At 38.5% G+C, this 17353-nt stretch overlaps 1 protein-coding gene across 1 annotated transcript; it reads left to right on the top strand.

Moving 5' to 3' along the window:
* Positions 1 to 112: 112 nt before the first annotated feature.
* mst1 (macrophage stimulating 1) lies at positions 113 to 17036 on the top strand. The gene is made up of 18 exons (XM_061727333.1): positions 113 to 456; positions 1530 to 1674; positions 3335 to 3450; positions 3561 to 3675; positions 5592 to 5728; positions 6051 to 6171; positions 6352 to 6470; positions 8310 to 8484; positions 8837 to 8967; positions 9916 to 10018; positions 10222 to 10358; positions 10495 to 10527; positions 10612 to 10726; positions 10823 to 10900; positions 12596 to 12742; positions 12830 to 12936; positions 13272 to 13411; positions 16450 to 17036. Exons 1-18 carry the CDS (start codon positions 408 to 410, stop codon positions 16609 to 16611), a joined length of 2130 nt encoding a protein of 709 aa, XP_061583317.1. The 5' UTR covers positions 113 to 407; the 3' UTR covers positions 16612 to 17036.
* Positions 17037 to 17353: the final 317 nt, after the last annotated feature.

Below are 17353 nucleotides of genomic sequence, written 5' to 3'. Positions count from 1 at the left end.
CGGAAAACAAGAGGAAAGACAAAAACCCGCTGCAGATCTTCCTACTGACGTCTAGCGTTTGTCTGGAGAACTACTATTATTGTGTTCATTTCATCTGAGTGGGCTGCAGGACCATGGACCATGTGTCCCTCCTCATTAATGATTGATAAGTGTATTGATCATGTTTGGGGGATTAAGGCCACTCTTTGTATAAGAGCTCAGTGTTTGCGTGTGGCTGTCCTATTGTATTCGGGATTTCTGCTTTCTGATATTTCTCAGAGGATTTCTAATATAAAGATTCCTAAATCTTTGGGAGGGTTTTGTTTTCTGTCAGGCAGGTTTGATGTTTCCCAGCAGAAGCAAATCTTCAGAGTAGAGATCCCAGGACTAACATCAAGTATAAAAGAGTCCTATCTTCCACAGCAACAATGAAGCCGTTCCTCCACTGCGTTCTCCTGACTGCCGGACTGATAGCTGGTGAGGACCCAAAATCTCAATTATAAGTATTTAAGTTTATTTGGGGTTGAATACAGAGGAATTGTCTGTGTGATTATAAGCGTTGGTGTTTTGAACCACAAATAAAGACAAAATAAGACTATTTTAATTTGTAAGGGAGGGGGGTTTCATATATTTTATTACTCTCTAAATGTATTATGGTATAATCAGTACTCGAGTTGAGGGGGGATGGCATCCCCCCTGAAATAAAAACAGTTAAAATCATCCCCCCTGTAAAACTGCCATCCCCCATTTCCATCCCTTATGTCATTTCATCAATGAATGTAGTTTTACTGCTATTTCAACATTTAGAGTCATCACCAGAAAAATAACACCAGAAAAATAACTTATCTGACAATTTTCACCTGTTTCAAGTAAATTTTCACTTGAAATAAGTAGGAAAATCTGCCAGTGGGACAAGATTTATCTTCTCATTACAAGCAATACAATCTTGTTCCACATGCAGATTTTTCTACTTATTTTAAGTAAAAATCTACTTGAAACAGGTGAAAATTGTTGTTTTTTCCAGTGATGAGTCTTGTTTTAAGTGTAATGAGATTTTTTTTACTAAAATGAGACATTTTCACTAGAAATAAGACAAATATTCTTGTTAAGATTTTGAGTTTTTGCAGTGATCCATTTTATTTATCCTGTGAAGGACAGAGGTATATTGATAAGGTATATTGTTTTTTATTTTTGTGTTTTGATGTATTTGATGTAAGCCCAGTGGATATTTAAAGCTTACAGAAGGCTGCAGAATTTCTACAGGTGTTTTGGTCAGTGCTATTATTTGTAATATATTATATTATTTGTAATATATTATTTGTAATCAGCACAAATTTTTTTTTACAACTCGAGTACAGGGTATAATAAAACTAATAGAAGGGATGAGCTCTTCTGCTGTGACAAAACCAGCAGCAGGTCCAAAGGTTATATGTGTGCAGGCTCGTTCCTCGGTGTCCCACATGGTCCCACTGATCTCCTGCAATCCAGTTCAGGCGAGGACTGAACTGTTGTCTGCATGTTTACGTTATGTGTTTGTTGTGCATGAACAGGGTATCGGAGTCCTCTGAATGAATTCCAGCGCTCCGAGGGAAGGGAGCTCGTCCCCACACCCTGGAACTCAGCACGAGTCCAGATGCTGCCGGGCCTGAACCTGGAGGAGTGTGCCACCCGCTGCTCACAGTCGCTGGACTGCAGGTACATGAACGCTGGGGAACTCCTACTTCCATTTATTCTGTTGCTGGGATGTCATTATAGGACATGTTCATCTTCAGCCAGCACCACCAGTGTACTTTTGACTGAAAGCCACGAACAGAGAAAGTTTTGGTCTTTCCTTTGACAAAGTTACGAACAAAAAAGCACAAAAAGGGTCCAAACTGAATAGGGTTGCTAAAAGTACACACATCTATCAAATCAAGATAATTATGGTCCATCACAGTTTGGGTCACTGCTTGTATTCATAGTCTTTTTCATTAGTGAAACCCTTTAGTAAAACTGACCACAATGGAATGTTAAAATTAAATTGCTGTTATTGTTCATTTTTGTCATCTTGCACATAAATCTAACTTATGATTGAAAGTAGCATTTACTTTAACTCAATACTTTTCCACAACAGTTAATCCCATCTCTCCGGTTATTATTCTGTGTGGCTTCCCTTTTCCAAGATGACCTTTTTTTCCCCGATGGGTGGTGATGTTGGTGAACACACATCCTTTGGATTGAAACATCAGTGTTTGTAGACTTTCTTTGTGGTTGAAGTTAGGGGCTGTGATGTCCATGACGAAGACTTTATTCTGCAGTGTTGGTGGTTTCAGTCACTGTCCTGCTGGGAGACCCAGTCCAGGTCCTGTGCACACTTTAATTTTGTGATTAACAGAGTTTATCATGGTATCCCGGATGAAAAACGATGACACAAGTTTAAAAATTGCTACACTTGAATAGCTTTTATGAAAAACTGACTTTCTGTGATGTGAAAAATCACAGTTAACCATTCGAGTCTGTGGTTGCTTTTTTTTTTTTGACAAACCTCCAAAACAACTTGTGATGTAGGTGGAATTTGACAGTAGTCTTTGAGGCTTCTCAGCCTTAAGACTCATCAGACGTCTGCATTTCTCTATTATGAACTTTTGCCAGTTGAGCCATCCTCTGTCTTGGATCCACATCCCCAAAAATCTGCTGCATTCATATGGCATCTTTCAGCCTATTCAAATCTTTACAAAGCTCTTAACAATGTGTCTCTTATTCACACATTCATACACACAGATGGTGAAATCACTACTCTGCAAGGTGCTTCGCTGCCAGAGGAAGCAACATGAGCTTCACTGTCTTTGTCTTCAGCATTATGGGATGTGAGCGAGACAAGGATCAAACCGGTCAACTAAAAGTTGTCTTGGTGCACACTCTTTTCACACTGCTTTTTAACCCTTCCCATCAATTTGAATATCTTAATTACCACCCAGATAGCTGAAATGAGAGTTTTCACTGTTTTATTTGGATGTGATGAATCGCTATGCAATGTCAACCTGAGTTACATCATAATTACACAGCAGGACGCCACAGATGACCAGTCAAAGCTAAAGGGTGAAAAAGTCATTTCTGAGAAAGTAAGATTCAAGAAGATTATTTTAGTCTATTTTGCTAGTTTTAAGAATCGTAGTCAGGAAAGTCTTTCTTACTTCATCCACAAAGATTTTTTGCCTAAAATAAGATAATTGTGACTAGATTTATGGAGTATTGGGCTTATTTCTAGAGGGGCTGTTTTTGCAATGTAACTCGAGTAAAAACATATTTTCGGGTCACAAAACTGATGACATGCAAACTTTGTAAGTCTGTGTTATGAAATCATTCCACCATTCAGAGCTTTCAACTATGAAACGCGTCCAACCGTGTCCTGCAAACATCTGCCCTGGGTGGCTGATGGGAACAACGCTGAAGTGAAGAGAAATGTCAACTGTGACCTTTACGAGAAGAAAGGTGAGACTCATATCAGGTGACACTGCAGAGATCGCTGTTGCACATCAACAGTTCAGTGCTCCGACTAGTTGCTCTGGCTTTGTTTGATTTATTTATTTATTTACTTGCAGTCTATGTAAGGCAGTGCATTGTGGGTAAAGGAGAAGACTACCGGGGAAAGGTCTTCACTACAAAAAGCGGTCTCACCTGTCAACAGTGGTGGTCCAAGTTTCCTCATGACCACAGGTGAGCTCGGTGATGCATTTCCATGTTCATTTCGTGCAGACGTGATCGCTGTCCTCAAACAGGCTGGAAATGAGCTGCTTAACGTCTTTTTATTCACAATCCTCCAACTGTGCAACAGTAGTGATGAGTTGTGCATGGTCATGATTTTATGGAGAAAGAGGTCATGCAATCTCCTCAACTGACCAAGGTAGTAATCTAATATAATGCTTCTTGCTTAATTTCCTTAAAACTCGACCAAATGAAAATCCTTCTGAAGCAAGTGCAAAGGGCAGGAGTTAACAAGGCACCATTGCTCTCCTAAATCAATCATGATTTTGTGGCCATTATTGAAAGTGTAGTGAAAAGAGGGTGAAAGACACAGAAACGACCGCAGGCCAGGACTTGAACGTGGGCTGGCTGCAAGAAGACGGCCCGCCTCCATGGCTCCAGTCAACTGGCTGAGATATCTGTCACTCCTCATCTAATCGTTTGATCTATCCTCGTGGGCAAACCCCCCGCCCATTTCCCACTTTTCAGAAAACCTTTGTAATGTGAAAAAACAAATAACTTTGCTCATGGCACAGACTGAATTTTAAAATAGTAATTATTTTCAGTTAATAGTCAGGTGATGGAGCATTTCAAATAAGCTGAGATGGGTTCAGGTGCAACAAAAGCATCCCACATAATAAGGTGAATAGGCAACAGGTCAGTTACATGAACAGGTATAAATCACCCCACAGAGTGTTTCAGCAGGGAAGATGGTGACAGATTTTCTATCACATAAAACCCAGTGGAGGCAGCTTTTATAACAATTTAGCAATGTTTTACAAAGAAGAAAAAGAAAAACAGAGAAAAGATGTTGTTATTCAGAGTAAAAATAGTTGGAAACCCATTAATGAATATTGAGTGTTGCTCTCAAGCCCTCAAACAGCTATGAATTAAAAACAGACCGATTCTGCATCACTGCATAATTTACTTTTCAGTGCTAAAAAGTAAATAAATACATGAACATTTTCAGTGAAGGAAGTCAATTTCTGCATCTTCAAATGCAAATTAAAACTCTTCCATGAAAAACAAAAATGTAAACAACTATAAATGCTAATGTCTTCTTATTACCCAAGCTCATTAAAGTGGAAGTTGACTGACTGAGTGGAAGTTGTAAAATTGTGCCACCGTTAATACTGAGTAATACACACTGCCAACATAAGATGCCAACAAGATAATGTCACTTTCAGGGAAAGCCTTGCTTCCTTTAGCAAGACAATACAAGACAAGATGTTGTGCACATATTTCAACATTGCATCTTCGTAGTAAAAGGCTTCCGACACATTTAAAACTACCACAACTTTCCAGGCTCATATTTTTGTGCCAGGAGATTTTTTTTCATGCTTATCCAGACATGGAAAATACTTTGCTATTAAAACATCCGATACTTTTCCAGTCTGAGAGTTGTTAAGTGGCACTGTAACACAATGGTAAAAAGGACCCAGTAAATGTTTTCATTAAACATGTTTCTGACACCAAATCTAAAACATGTTGGATTTTTTTGTGATTATTCTTTTCATTCTATTTCATTTTATTTATTTATTGGCTTTATCTTATCTTATTTTTTGTTATATCTTAAATTTATTATACGTTTTTGCTTTCATTTTATAGAGTGGGACAGATTTCTGGGAATCAGTGTTTTGCAGCTCCAAGACAAATAAGCAAATCCCTGCTGATTTGTGTAAAACATATAATATGAAGAGAGATCACTCATTTGTGTGCTTTTCGACATCAACGGATACACCTTTGAGCTTCCATCCAAATCAATGTATTTGGGTTGCAGTGTTTCTGAGCAGCTATGGATTCAAGCAAATGTAACCAAACCCAAAACAGTGTGTCAATACGTTGTAAAGCAAAATGTCCCTCACGGTAAAACTACCTCTCTGTCTCAGGTGGACTCCCACAGCGACCAATGGTCTGGAGCTGAACTACTGCAGGAATCCAGATGGGGATCGTATCGGTCCATGGTGCTACACAACTGACCCCGAGCGCCGTTATGAACCCTGCAATATCCCCCAGTGCAAAGATGGTAGGAAAAGATTTAGCAGGTGGATAAGCCCTGACTAATTTACGCACCTTGAAATGTTTCAGTAATCTCCAAGGAAATGTCTCAGTCAAAAATAGTGATAGCTGTTTTAGAGTGTTAATTATTTCTTCTTAATATTGAGTTTTCCCCGATACACTTACAACACAGCAGGTGGCTGAATCTAACCACCAATTAAAAACAACTACTCATTTCACAGTTATTAGCATCAAGTGACAATGTCTTACATAAGAAATAGTTCGGAAATATGCTTGGTTTTTCTTTCTCTTCAAATCAATCATGATTCGCTTTGTGTGTGTGGCTGCAGAGGTGTGTATCACGTGTAATGGGGAGGACTACAGGGGGCAGGTTGATCACACCGTGAGCGGCAGAGAGTGTCAGAGATGGGACCAGCAGTACCCTCACCAACATATCTACCAACCTGAAAAGTATGCTCTTCTTCATTTTTATTTTATCTGTGTTGGGCTGCAGTAGCTATACTGAATGATAATGTGAATAAGCACACTATATTACTGTTATCTACATTGCTTATGTCTTGTCTTATGTTAATTTTATATTTTTCCTTAGACGTGATTATCAGCTCACATGTATTTCCTTTTTTTTTTTAGGTATCCTGATAAGAGTTTAGATGATAACTACTGCCGGAATCCTGATGCCTCTCCGGTGCCTTGGTGTTACACCACAGATCCTGAGATGGAGAGAGAGAACTGCGACATCAGAAAATGCAGTAAGAACATCATCAAAAATACACGTGCAACTGATTTACTGCTATTAAGTTTTCTGTGTAAACAATGCCAACCTTTCCCATCTGTTCCACATTCTATAACACTGAATATATCTGCGCTGTAGACCAGCGAATGGACAAAACAAAATATACAGCATCATCACGTCTTCTAAAAGTTTACAGCCAACACAGTTAATGAGTTAAAAAACTGTAGCACAGTGATAAAAAATCAGTATTGCCTCCCAAGAATTTTGCAGAATTTTTCATATCATATCATAAATTGATTGTTTTATATATGCTGTTTATCCCATTATATTTGTTTGTCATGGGCCTCCTATGGCAGAACTGAAAAAAAAAGAAAACAGTTAAATTATGTTGACTCCTGCCGCACGCAGCTGAACTGGAGAGTCTCATTAGGTTGTTGTAATTAAATCTACGAAAATCACCTTCTCTATGTTTGTGCAAATTACCTCCCAAAATGTGAGACCCTTCAGACATGGCACCAGTGACTGACTGATTTCAAAATGAATGCAACTGAAGTGTGCTTATCAGTGAATTAAGCCCTGACTTTTCTCAGTGGCTTTCAGGTTCAGCAAAGGTTAATTAAAATGTATCCCTTTTTTCAGTCCATGCTGCTAGTTGGCCTTTTCTGTTGGTTTCTGCAGATTTTTCTTTGGAAAATAGCTTTCATTATTTTACAAAACCTCTGTTTATGCAAAATTAAATAGAAATAAAAATGATTGTTGGCCCAATTTAAGTCAGTACGTTTAATGTTTCAATGAATTACAGACAAAGATAGAAAAAAATAAATAAACAGATCAAATCTGGAATTCCGTGTTCTTTCCTAAATTTCAACATTTGTGTTATGCAATGACATTGGCAATGTGGGCCTTTCCCCTGAGAGCAGGGCGACAAGAGCGAGGGAAAGAAAAGATATGAAATAGCGCCATCTGGTGGTGTAGTCAGAGTAAAACAATTTCCTCAGGCGTCATTAAGAGGCCTGACTGTAACATGAACTTTATAATGTTTTTTGTCCAGCATTACACATTATCCTAAAAAATGTAAAATTCCTTCTTCGATGCCAAAATATTTAGAACAAAATACCAGATATTTTAAAGAGCGTGTGAGGTTCACATTTATCATATTTTTATCGTGTTAGGACAGGATGTATTTTTATTTTTATTTTGAAATTTAAATGAAATTTGTGACTTGTGACAAGCTCTGCTGCTTGCCGAAAAGATCGCTTTGACTAAAAGAAATGTGTGTTCATGTGCATATTTACAGTGTTCCCATATCATACAATATAAATTGTTATGTATCTTATTATAGATTACAAAAGAGGACACAACTTGATTAATACTTTCAATAAAAATATTGAATAAGTAAATTGAGAAATGTCCATTTCTCAATTCCAAAATCTCCATTTTGTTGTTAGGATGAATAATGGTAAACATTTTTAAACTTCATGAAGCTGAAGCTGGAAGGACCTGCAAGATTTTAAGGATGCATAAACAAAAAAATACATGACCAATTTCTGACACAAGCTCCACTCTTATGATGTTCAGCATGCTTCCGATTATTGTATTGACGTTTCCAGGACCCTCCGGATACTGCTTGATCATGTCAAAGACTTTACTTTCAGTCTAAACCTGAAGTGGTCAAATTAAACATCCTTATTCTGCGTGACCATGCCTAATATCCTGGATTTGGGTGTGGCTTTTAATATAAAATTGTCCCTATTTTATCCGCCCCAGAGTGCTCACCCGGTCAATGAAAATAATTTGTGCCTCTGTTTTTCTGTATAATGGTTTATTTTCTCTCCATCTTGCTCCTTCCTTCTAGCTGAAGTTCACGTGGAGAAACGGCAACGCTCCAGCTTCACCACTAACTGCTTCCGTGGTCGTGGGGAGGATTACCGCGGTAAAGTCAACGAGACACCGTCAGGTATCCCCTGCCAGAGGTGGGATGCCCAGTATCCTCACGAGCATCCCTTTTACCCAAACACATATGAGTGCAAGTAAGTACTGTTTCTTTTCCCCTGCACTCACAGCCTTAAAATCCTCTATTTGCACACGAATATTAATGTCAAAGTGTTGCTTCAGGGAAATTCCCTTCAAGCTTGTTTTCCCACTGACAGTTGATGAATGATGTGTAACTTCACATTTTTTGTGTGATTCTCTGAGTGATCAGAGAACACAATGCAATGACAGTTTCATTTATGATGCCAGCAGTGTTTACCAGCATTTCATGTGTCAAATGAAGGAAGAGGTTAGGGTAATGTGGGGCTTTAAAAAGAAAAATCCAGACAGGTGATTACAGCGACATGACATTTATTCCATCAAGCTGATCCCGAGGTTCCTGTCATCCAGGGGTTTAGAGGAGAACTACTGCCGTAACCCAGATGGGTCAGAGGCTCCCTGGTGCTTCACATCCGTCCCAGAGATGAGGACTTCTCTCTGCTTGCAGATCAAACGATGCGCAGACGACATCGAAGCTGAGGGTATGACTTCATGATTCAGTTTTGAGCCTAAATATAAATCCAGTGAATGACTGACTTCTAACATTATTGAATAGCAGTAAATACATGGGGCTGGTGTAAAACTGTATGGATTTTTATATCTAAATGTACAAGCTTGTACCACTTAAATCCTCTCCAACAAAAGCCTTTATCATATAGTAACTTTCGAAATATGAAATAACACATTGCTCTTCTTTTTGCTGCAACAGTTGCTTCTGATGGCTAATGGTAACCAATCAAAAGACATATTTAGATTCATATTGACGTATACATGACTATAGCTGAGTTTACTGTGATATAACTGAGTTTCTTGAGCTAATCTATAAGAATCTGATTATCTGTTCTCCTGTTTTTGTCTCTTTTTGCCATGGTTGTTACTTTGACAAAAATCTTTATGTATTTGTTAATTCCCTTAAAACAGTAATATAGGCTCATGGATCATTATAACCTTTAACCTAAATGTTGCTCAGTCTTTGTTTATTGAATGTAAATAAAAATAAATAAATAAAATAAATGTATGCAGTTGTTCAGCGGTTATTAGTGGGTAAAAATATTTAGCAACTTGGGATGTTTGTCTCCTTAAGTAAATGTATCAGTAACAAGTAACACAAAACTTCAAGTAGATTAATTGGGACTTCACAAGCATTCACAAATATTCAATATTTTTCTTTAAAAAGTCGCTATTCCTGCACAATTAATTGATAAGTTCCCAATCATTTTTCCCTACATCAGAAACCATATCGCACCACATGCTGTTTAAATTGGAGCATCATCTTCCATCAGATAGGATTTCACTCAGGTGGGAAGAAAGGTCAAGTCATTGTTTGGTCTTTGGCCTCATTTTAGCGCTGCTGATTGATCCCATTTTGCCCCTTTCACTGCCTGCCACAATCCATTATCCTGTCACGATAATAACGATTATGTTTTCAGACTGTTATCAAGAAAATGGGAGAAACTACAGGGGCGTTGTCCGCAAAACACGTAAAGGCATCACCTGCCAGAGATGGAACGTTAACACGCCTCACCAGACCAGGTTTGATCTATATTTACATTTATGACAGAAAAACCTGCATGCTTATTACCTTTTGTGTTCAAACTTTTCACTATCTATACTTTATGAACATGGAGCAGTATCTGAGGATTTGGAAAAACACTTTTTTCTATAACAAGAGAAAGCAATTTTTTGTCATTTATTGGATGTCATTAGCTTTAAAAATATTTTTTGCGTTCTTGCAGGATAAACCCACGGTCACACCCTGAGGCCAATCTAACAGAGAACTATTGTCGTAACCCGGATGGGGACCAGCATGGACCCTGGTGTTATACCACAGACCCCAAAACCGAGTTTGACTACTGTGCCATCAAGCAGTGCGGTACACGTCCCGGCTTTCTGTGTCAACTTTACCCACACTAATGAATCCTGACACTGCAATTCATCCAGAGCGTCTGTTTACTGACAGGCACTTAAACACGTCTGTTGTTGTTGTTGTTGTTGTTGTTTTTAAACAGCTGGAGAGAAAGTGTCCCTGACGGAGACCGTAGGTTAGTTTGTGAGTTAACATGGAGCAAAATGCCCACAATCCTCCGGGCTCAGTTTTGCAATAATATATTGTTTTGGTGTGGCAGAGAAGGTCGAGTTCAACGAGTGCGGAAAGAGAGAAGACCGCTTTCCAAGAGCAAGGATGCGCATCGTGAATGGGATGCCCGGGAACTCACCGTGGACGGTGAGCCTGAGAGACAGGTCGGTCTGACCGCTGATCACATGTGTTGACAAATAATCAACAATCAATATTCACCCAGATGTTTTGTGAATGCCTTTTGACCTCTTTGTGTGCAGAAAAGGAAACCACTTCTGTGGAGGATCCCTGGTGAATTCCAGATGGGTGATCAGCACCAAGCAGTGTTTCTCTTCCTGGTAATTCAGATAAAAATCTGTGATGTCATCTGTCGAGAGGCTTTGACATTTCAGGAAATAGGTTAACTGAAGAAAAAATCAGTATGAAGCTACTGTCACTTCAGAGATTTAAAGGGTCTCATGCTTTCATTTAATTCAATTTTTATTTATTTTCCTATTTGACAAGAGATAATGTACTTTAATTAACATTTTAACAAATCTAAATTTACTAGTGAGTTAGCTGTAATAGTAGTCCCTACACTAGTTGTTAAAAAGCATCTTAATATAAATCAAAACAGCAATAAAATATGACACAAAATAATATAATTGTATAATTGTTGTTTTGTTTCACACATGCAGGCGTCTTATCTGGGCACTTATGGCTCATTTATATTGAGTTACAAGTGCCAAGATTACAACTTATAGTGTCGGTATCTGTGTAGATTGTGCTTGTAAAATAGACTGGTGAATCTGGTTCATAGTGTAAAGTAATTTTAGTGCTTGTAAAGAGCAGAAAAGTGCTACATAAATACAAATTACTTGCTATTTACACAGGCCACATGTGGAAAAAGGTCATGAAGGGGCTTGAACTTTCAATATAGCATGTATTGTATGGACCAGATGTAACCCACACATCATCAGCTGAGTTTGATATGTTACAACAAGTGTTGCGAAGGCCAGGCATTCGCCCTAAAGCCAAAAGAAATGCAGGTCGGGGCCATGTTTGGTAGATTTGTGGCTTAGTTTAGGCAGACACACAACCGATGAGTCAACACCGTCATCCAAGGCCAAATGTGGACCCAACAAAACTGCAGATGAGGTATGTGTTTTTGCCAAACATTTCTTGCCATCTGGGCGCTGTGTACTAAAACTTTTGCACACCAAAATGTAAACCAAATGCAAGATGTGCTCATTTTACCGATGGGTGCAATGCACTTGTGTGCAGGGAGTTGCAGAGTACACAGCAAATTAGGCACAGTTTTCAAAATCTTGCAGAGCCGTTGGTAGTTTTGAACCTCCAATTTGAAAATTGAAAATGTATCTGACAAGTGCTAATGAGCCAGCAGTAGAGCCAGCCTTGAGTGGAAAAAATGAAGGCACGAAGCTGCAAGGAAAAAAAGGAAGATAGGTGTACATAAGGTGCTCAGATCTGGGGAACAATTTGGGGAATTCAGGCTTAAGAAGGAGTTCTGTTTTCCCAGGGACTGGTTCAGTGTTTACTTTTGGTTCGGTTATCATCCTGTGCGGATGCCTCCTGGGCCTCATGTCTAATGGTTGTGCCGCAATACGTCACCCTACACAACAATTTCACGGCATTGAGCTGGCAAGGAAACCAGGACTTAAACCTGATTTTTTTTTTTTTTTAATCTTATAACAGTCCAACCCTGTAATTTGCCTTTAGAGGATTTTAAAAGTGTTGTTTTGGCGGGAAGGTTCTTAACAGTGAAATGATTTGTAAGTAACTAAACAGCAGACATGACAAGAGTGAGCTAAACTGTAAAAATAATAGTTCAGTACTTCATTTATCATCTCTTTAAAGTGCAGTTTGTAGATTCACAGCCCCACTGACTAAAGGTATAAGATGTAGCAAGAAGCAGTTAAAATAAAATATGCCAATATATGCACTCCATATTACAATGTGTAACATAGTTGATTAGACATTTGTAAATCCTAGTCATATTTCACTTGTATCTCTCTCCTTCCTCATGTGCACAGCTACGTGGACCTGCCTGGTTACTCCGCCATGATGGGAACACTTTTCCGTGATCCACAAGAAGGAGAGGCTGGTGTGCAAATCATCCCTCTCACCAAGATTGTCTGTGGACCTTCTGAGTCTCAGCTCGTCATGCTACAACTGGAATAGTGTGTACTGTTAAGTGCTAGAAGTGTGCTCACATACACGCAAATATGTGCCAGAAAGTTCTCTCTGACTCTGTCTTCTATCTGCAGCCCTGCACAATTTAATGAGCGCGTCTCTCAGATCTGCCTCCCTCCTGAGCGCTACATAGTAGCTGAGGGGACCCAATGTGAGATTGCAGGATGGGGTGAGACAAGAGGTGAGTACTCAATTTTGTTTAGTTCAGTTCAATTCAATAAAACTATTTCCCCAGAAGGGAAATAATGTAAGTATGACCCTTTGGGGACGATAGCTTCCGACTGAATTGACTGCAGTCTGCTACAGAATTTATATATTGACATACTCTATAAAACATATATGGCATATTTATACAATTTGAGTAATGCTGCATCTTAGAGAGAGCTATTCAGACTCTTAAGCAATAGATGGCATTGCTGTTTCTAAAATTATTCAGCATCCTTTCACTGTCCTTTACTTTTCTTCCCGCCTGTAAGTCTATTAGTTGGTAACATAGTCTCTTTTCTGGTTTTCTAGGAACTGGGGATGAGACCGTCCTCAATGTGGCTCACGTTCCAGTTCTTAGTAACAGGGAATGCAACAAATACTTCAGAGGTCGTGTTCGCGAAAACGAGATGTGCACAAACTTTTTCCAGGGTGGAGTAGGCGCCTGTGAGGTAGGTGTTTGTGGAGGAATTGTGGTCAGTTTGAAAGACCTTCAAATTTTCCTTTATGACATGCAACAAGCTCCCCTGCATAAAAACAAACAGGGATGGTTATACTACATATGTAATTTTTTTTTTTTAATGACAGTTTTCTTTGATATTTACCCGAGTGTACCAGAGAGCTATGCTGCTGATTCATTGTTTCAGTATTTTCTGAAATGTGCATTATTCCAGAGAATTGGATGAGAAGACAAACCTAAGTATACAAAAGTATGAAGCATCAGGAAAATAGCTGCTGGATGCTTGCTACACTCTGAAATTGTTGAAAGCAGACTGTCCGTTTGTTTGGTTTTACAGGGTGTAATGTGCCTGTGAACTTTAAAGATAGAGCCAATCTGGCACTTTCCACTAGCTGTTTCCTATGCTATCTGTGCTAAAATAAATTAACCCAATGCAATCTGTAGCTTCCAACTGAAACTCTCAAACTCATGAAAGCAGACTGTACGTTTGTTGTACACTAGATACTGGAGTACTTGGTTGAAATGTTAGTGCTGTTATTTACCAAAACTGAAAACTATTCCTGCAACAAAAATGATTAGTGCTGTGAATATATCCTTCATACACTGATGGTAATGAGAATCATGCAGTAATTCAGGTGTGTGTTAACGCAATACCAAGTAAGAAAATACATCAACAATGATATCAGGGAAACAATTGTTCCTGCCGATCAATCTCGAGTTCCTCATTCCACAGTGAGAAAGATTATTCACAAGTGGAAAACTGTCAAGACAGTTGCCAATCTTTTCGTACATTGACATGCCAGCAAACTCACCCCAAAGTCAATGTTAGTAGAAATCGCAAAAAAGCAGGTACTACATCTCAGACTACATGCACTGATTAGCATGTTAAATGTTAGAGGTCAATACCATAGAATAATAAGTCTAAACAAAATGCCAGGTGGCAACCTCTAACCCGCAACAGTTCAGTTCACAAAACAGAAAAGAACTGAGTGCAAATAGAGAAAAAGTAATCTACAAATTCACTGTGAAATATCTAAAAAAAAAACCTCACACTTAAACATTGTTGTAAAAAAAAAATATGCAAGGAACGCTTTTTTCTTCACAAAAGATGTCCTCCCCCACCCTGATTTTTACAGTAACTCTGCAGCAGGTAAGAAAGTATAGCAGAGTTACAAAAACTACACAAGAGATTACTGGTCAATCTCTTATCTTCCCTTTATCGGAATATGTACTGTATATATTTAGAGAGCTGCATTATTCAGCTGAACAAGTTCTTAAATGCAAATGGCCTTTAAGACAGTTTTTTATCAGTCTTCAGGCAGCGTCATGGCACTGAGCCTCCACTTATTAACGTCTTAAATAATGTTAATCTGAACACTCTCCCCGGTTAAACATCGGTTCTGGTGATGCTTGATCTTAGATCAGCCTTTGACATGGTGGTTGATAAAATCCTTCTCAACAGACTAGAAAAAAGATGGGGTTATCAGGTCATTTGAGTTTTCCCACATGGCCTGCGGAGTGCCTCAGGGGTCAATTCTTAGTCCACTGTTATTCAACATGCCGTATAGCTCAAATCATACATGACAACTATGTTGCGTGCCACAGATTTACCACACATTTACCTGTGTCTTTAACCAAATGAGTGTGGTCCACTGACTGTGTCATTGCTTAGACTGAACGAATAACTAACTACATGCAATCAAGCTGCCTCCAACAAAATCAAGAAAAGACAAATAACTTTACGTTGCAACAAAAAGGAAATAATAAAAGTAGCTAACCAACTTTATCCAGATAATTTTTTTTTTAAAAAAGGTTAGAAATCTTGGAGTTTTAACTGACTCAACCCTGAGCTTCAACAGACACAGTGAAGCTGTAACTAAATCAATGTTTTATCATTCCAAACAAATGTCTAGAGGGTTTCATGTCTAGACCAGATTTAGAGAAGCTCTCCACCCTCCTGTCTGTTTCCCCAAAAAGGACTATTAGACAATTTCAGTTCATTTATAACACTGCTGCCAGAAGAGGTAGGAAAACCGAGTCCATCCCCCTTTTCTCAAATCTTTACATTGGATTACAAATTGATAGATAATATGGCCCCAGAATACGTTTCTGATCTTTTTGTAGAATTAAGACCAAGCAGGGCTCTGGGATCTTCAGCGAACAGTCGGCTATTAGAACCTTGAGTTAAAACCAAACATGGTGAAAATGCATTTAGCTACTATGCTGCACACAGATAAAATAAACTTCCTGTTGATTGTAAATGTGCCTCAACTCTAGCCACTTTTAAATTTAAATCAGAAGTGCCTTTTTTTAATTCAATTTTCTGACACACCCATTACTGCAATCTCGCTGCATTTCTGTCGCTTATCTATTCTAATCTTTGTTTTATTCCTTTTTTGTCTATATCTTTTCTATGTATGGTGTCATTACAGATTGTCCTTAATCAGTTTTTTTCTTTCATAAATGTCATTCTTATGCTTTTGACTATTTTTTCCTGTTCTTTTCACCTTAATGCCTTTAGTAAAGTACTTTGAGTTGCCTTTGTTAATGAAATATGCTATTAAAAAAAACCTGCTGTGACTTACTGTCTGGCTTATACGCTGCTGTTGAGTCATTTATTCTTGTGATTTATTTAAGTCACAACATGTTCAGTGATTTACATGTGACTTTAACGACTCGCAACAACAACTGGCCCAACAAGTTTAAAAGGCTGAAACTCCCCAGAAGTTTGTTAGAAATGAAGAAAACATTCAGATTAAAAATAAGTTGTACTCAGAAACCAAGAAAAGAAGTCTAGAGCTTCTGCAGTCCTGGGGTTTTCCTTACACTTGGCTTGGTTTTTGTTCAGAAACTAATGACACAGTGTAATATGTCATGTGTTGTACATGTCAGGTCGTATTTACCTCATTTTAAGACCTCTAAGTGACCTAGGCAAGATGTGACTGCAAGATGTTTCCAACTTTAGCAGTGACAGTCAGTCATAACAGAGACAAATAATGACTCTGGAGTGCTGTTGCTTTGTGTCTGCAGAGAGACTACGGCGGCCCTCTGGCGTGTCAGAACAGGGACTGCTGGGTACTCGAGGGTGTGATCATCCCCATGAGGCGCTGTGGACACCCAGGACAACCCAACATTTTCATCCGCGTGTCTGTGTACGTGGACTGGATCAAGAAGGTCATGGAGATGGCTTAGCGATAGACACTGCCATCTAACACAGAACTCATAAAACCAAGACAAACCGTTATTTTTTTCTTCTAAAATATGTATTTTACGTGAAAACTGTGGAACACCCAAAGCAAAATGTACAATTAGGATTCTTCATACAGTTATGTTACTATAATGTTACTATGCCATAAAAAGGCCAATTTAAACTGTCATTTGTGTAGAAAAAGTATGTCTCACATTGTAATCTGTTCCTTTATATCTACTTTAAATTAATTTCTATATACACTTGAACTTGGAGGAGATTCACTCTAAAAATGTGAAGTTATTCAGATTTTTGGAAACGTGTTATGCCTGTATTCATTTATATTAAATATTATAAATGTACGGTGGCTGTCGGCAATTAAACTTCTCCAATGAGGGCATATTCTCTTAAGTTAGTTTTACTGTTGTGTTATTCAGTTTTGACTACTAATATAATAGTCATGTCTGGTTACAACTACAGTTTTTTAAACCTTGTAAATATGATCAAATATGAGGGTTCACATAATATGTCTATCAAAGCTTTATGTAATGACTAAAAGGGTTTTTTAAACAGCTATCACATGAACTGTAGCCACTCTGGTTGAGAGTAGTTGCAGCTAATTCAGCTCCAGTGACGGAGTAGGTGAGGAGGTTTCCCAGCACAGAGTTCTGAACATCCATCCCCTGTAAATGTTCCCTTTACCAGAGGACTGTACACCTCCCCTGCTCTCCCTGGCATTGAATGGAG

The sequence above is a fragment of the Cololabis saira genome, chromosome 8 (genome assembly GCF_033807715.1).
Source record: "Cololabis saira isolate AMF1-May2022 chromosome 8, fColSai1.1, whole genome shotgun sequence".
Taxonomy (NCBI): Eukaryota; Metazoa; Chordata; class Actinopteri; order Beloniformes; family Belonidae; genus Cololabis; species Cololabis saira.
The sequence above is the reverse complement of the archived record's forward strand: the minus strand, read 5'-3'. Positions and strand labels throughout refer to the sequence as shown.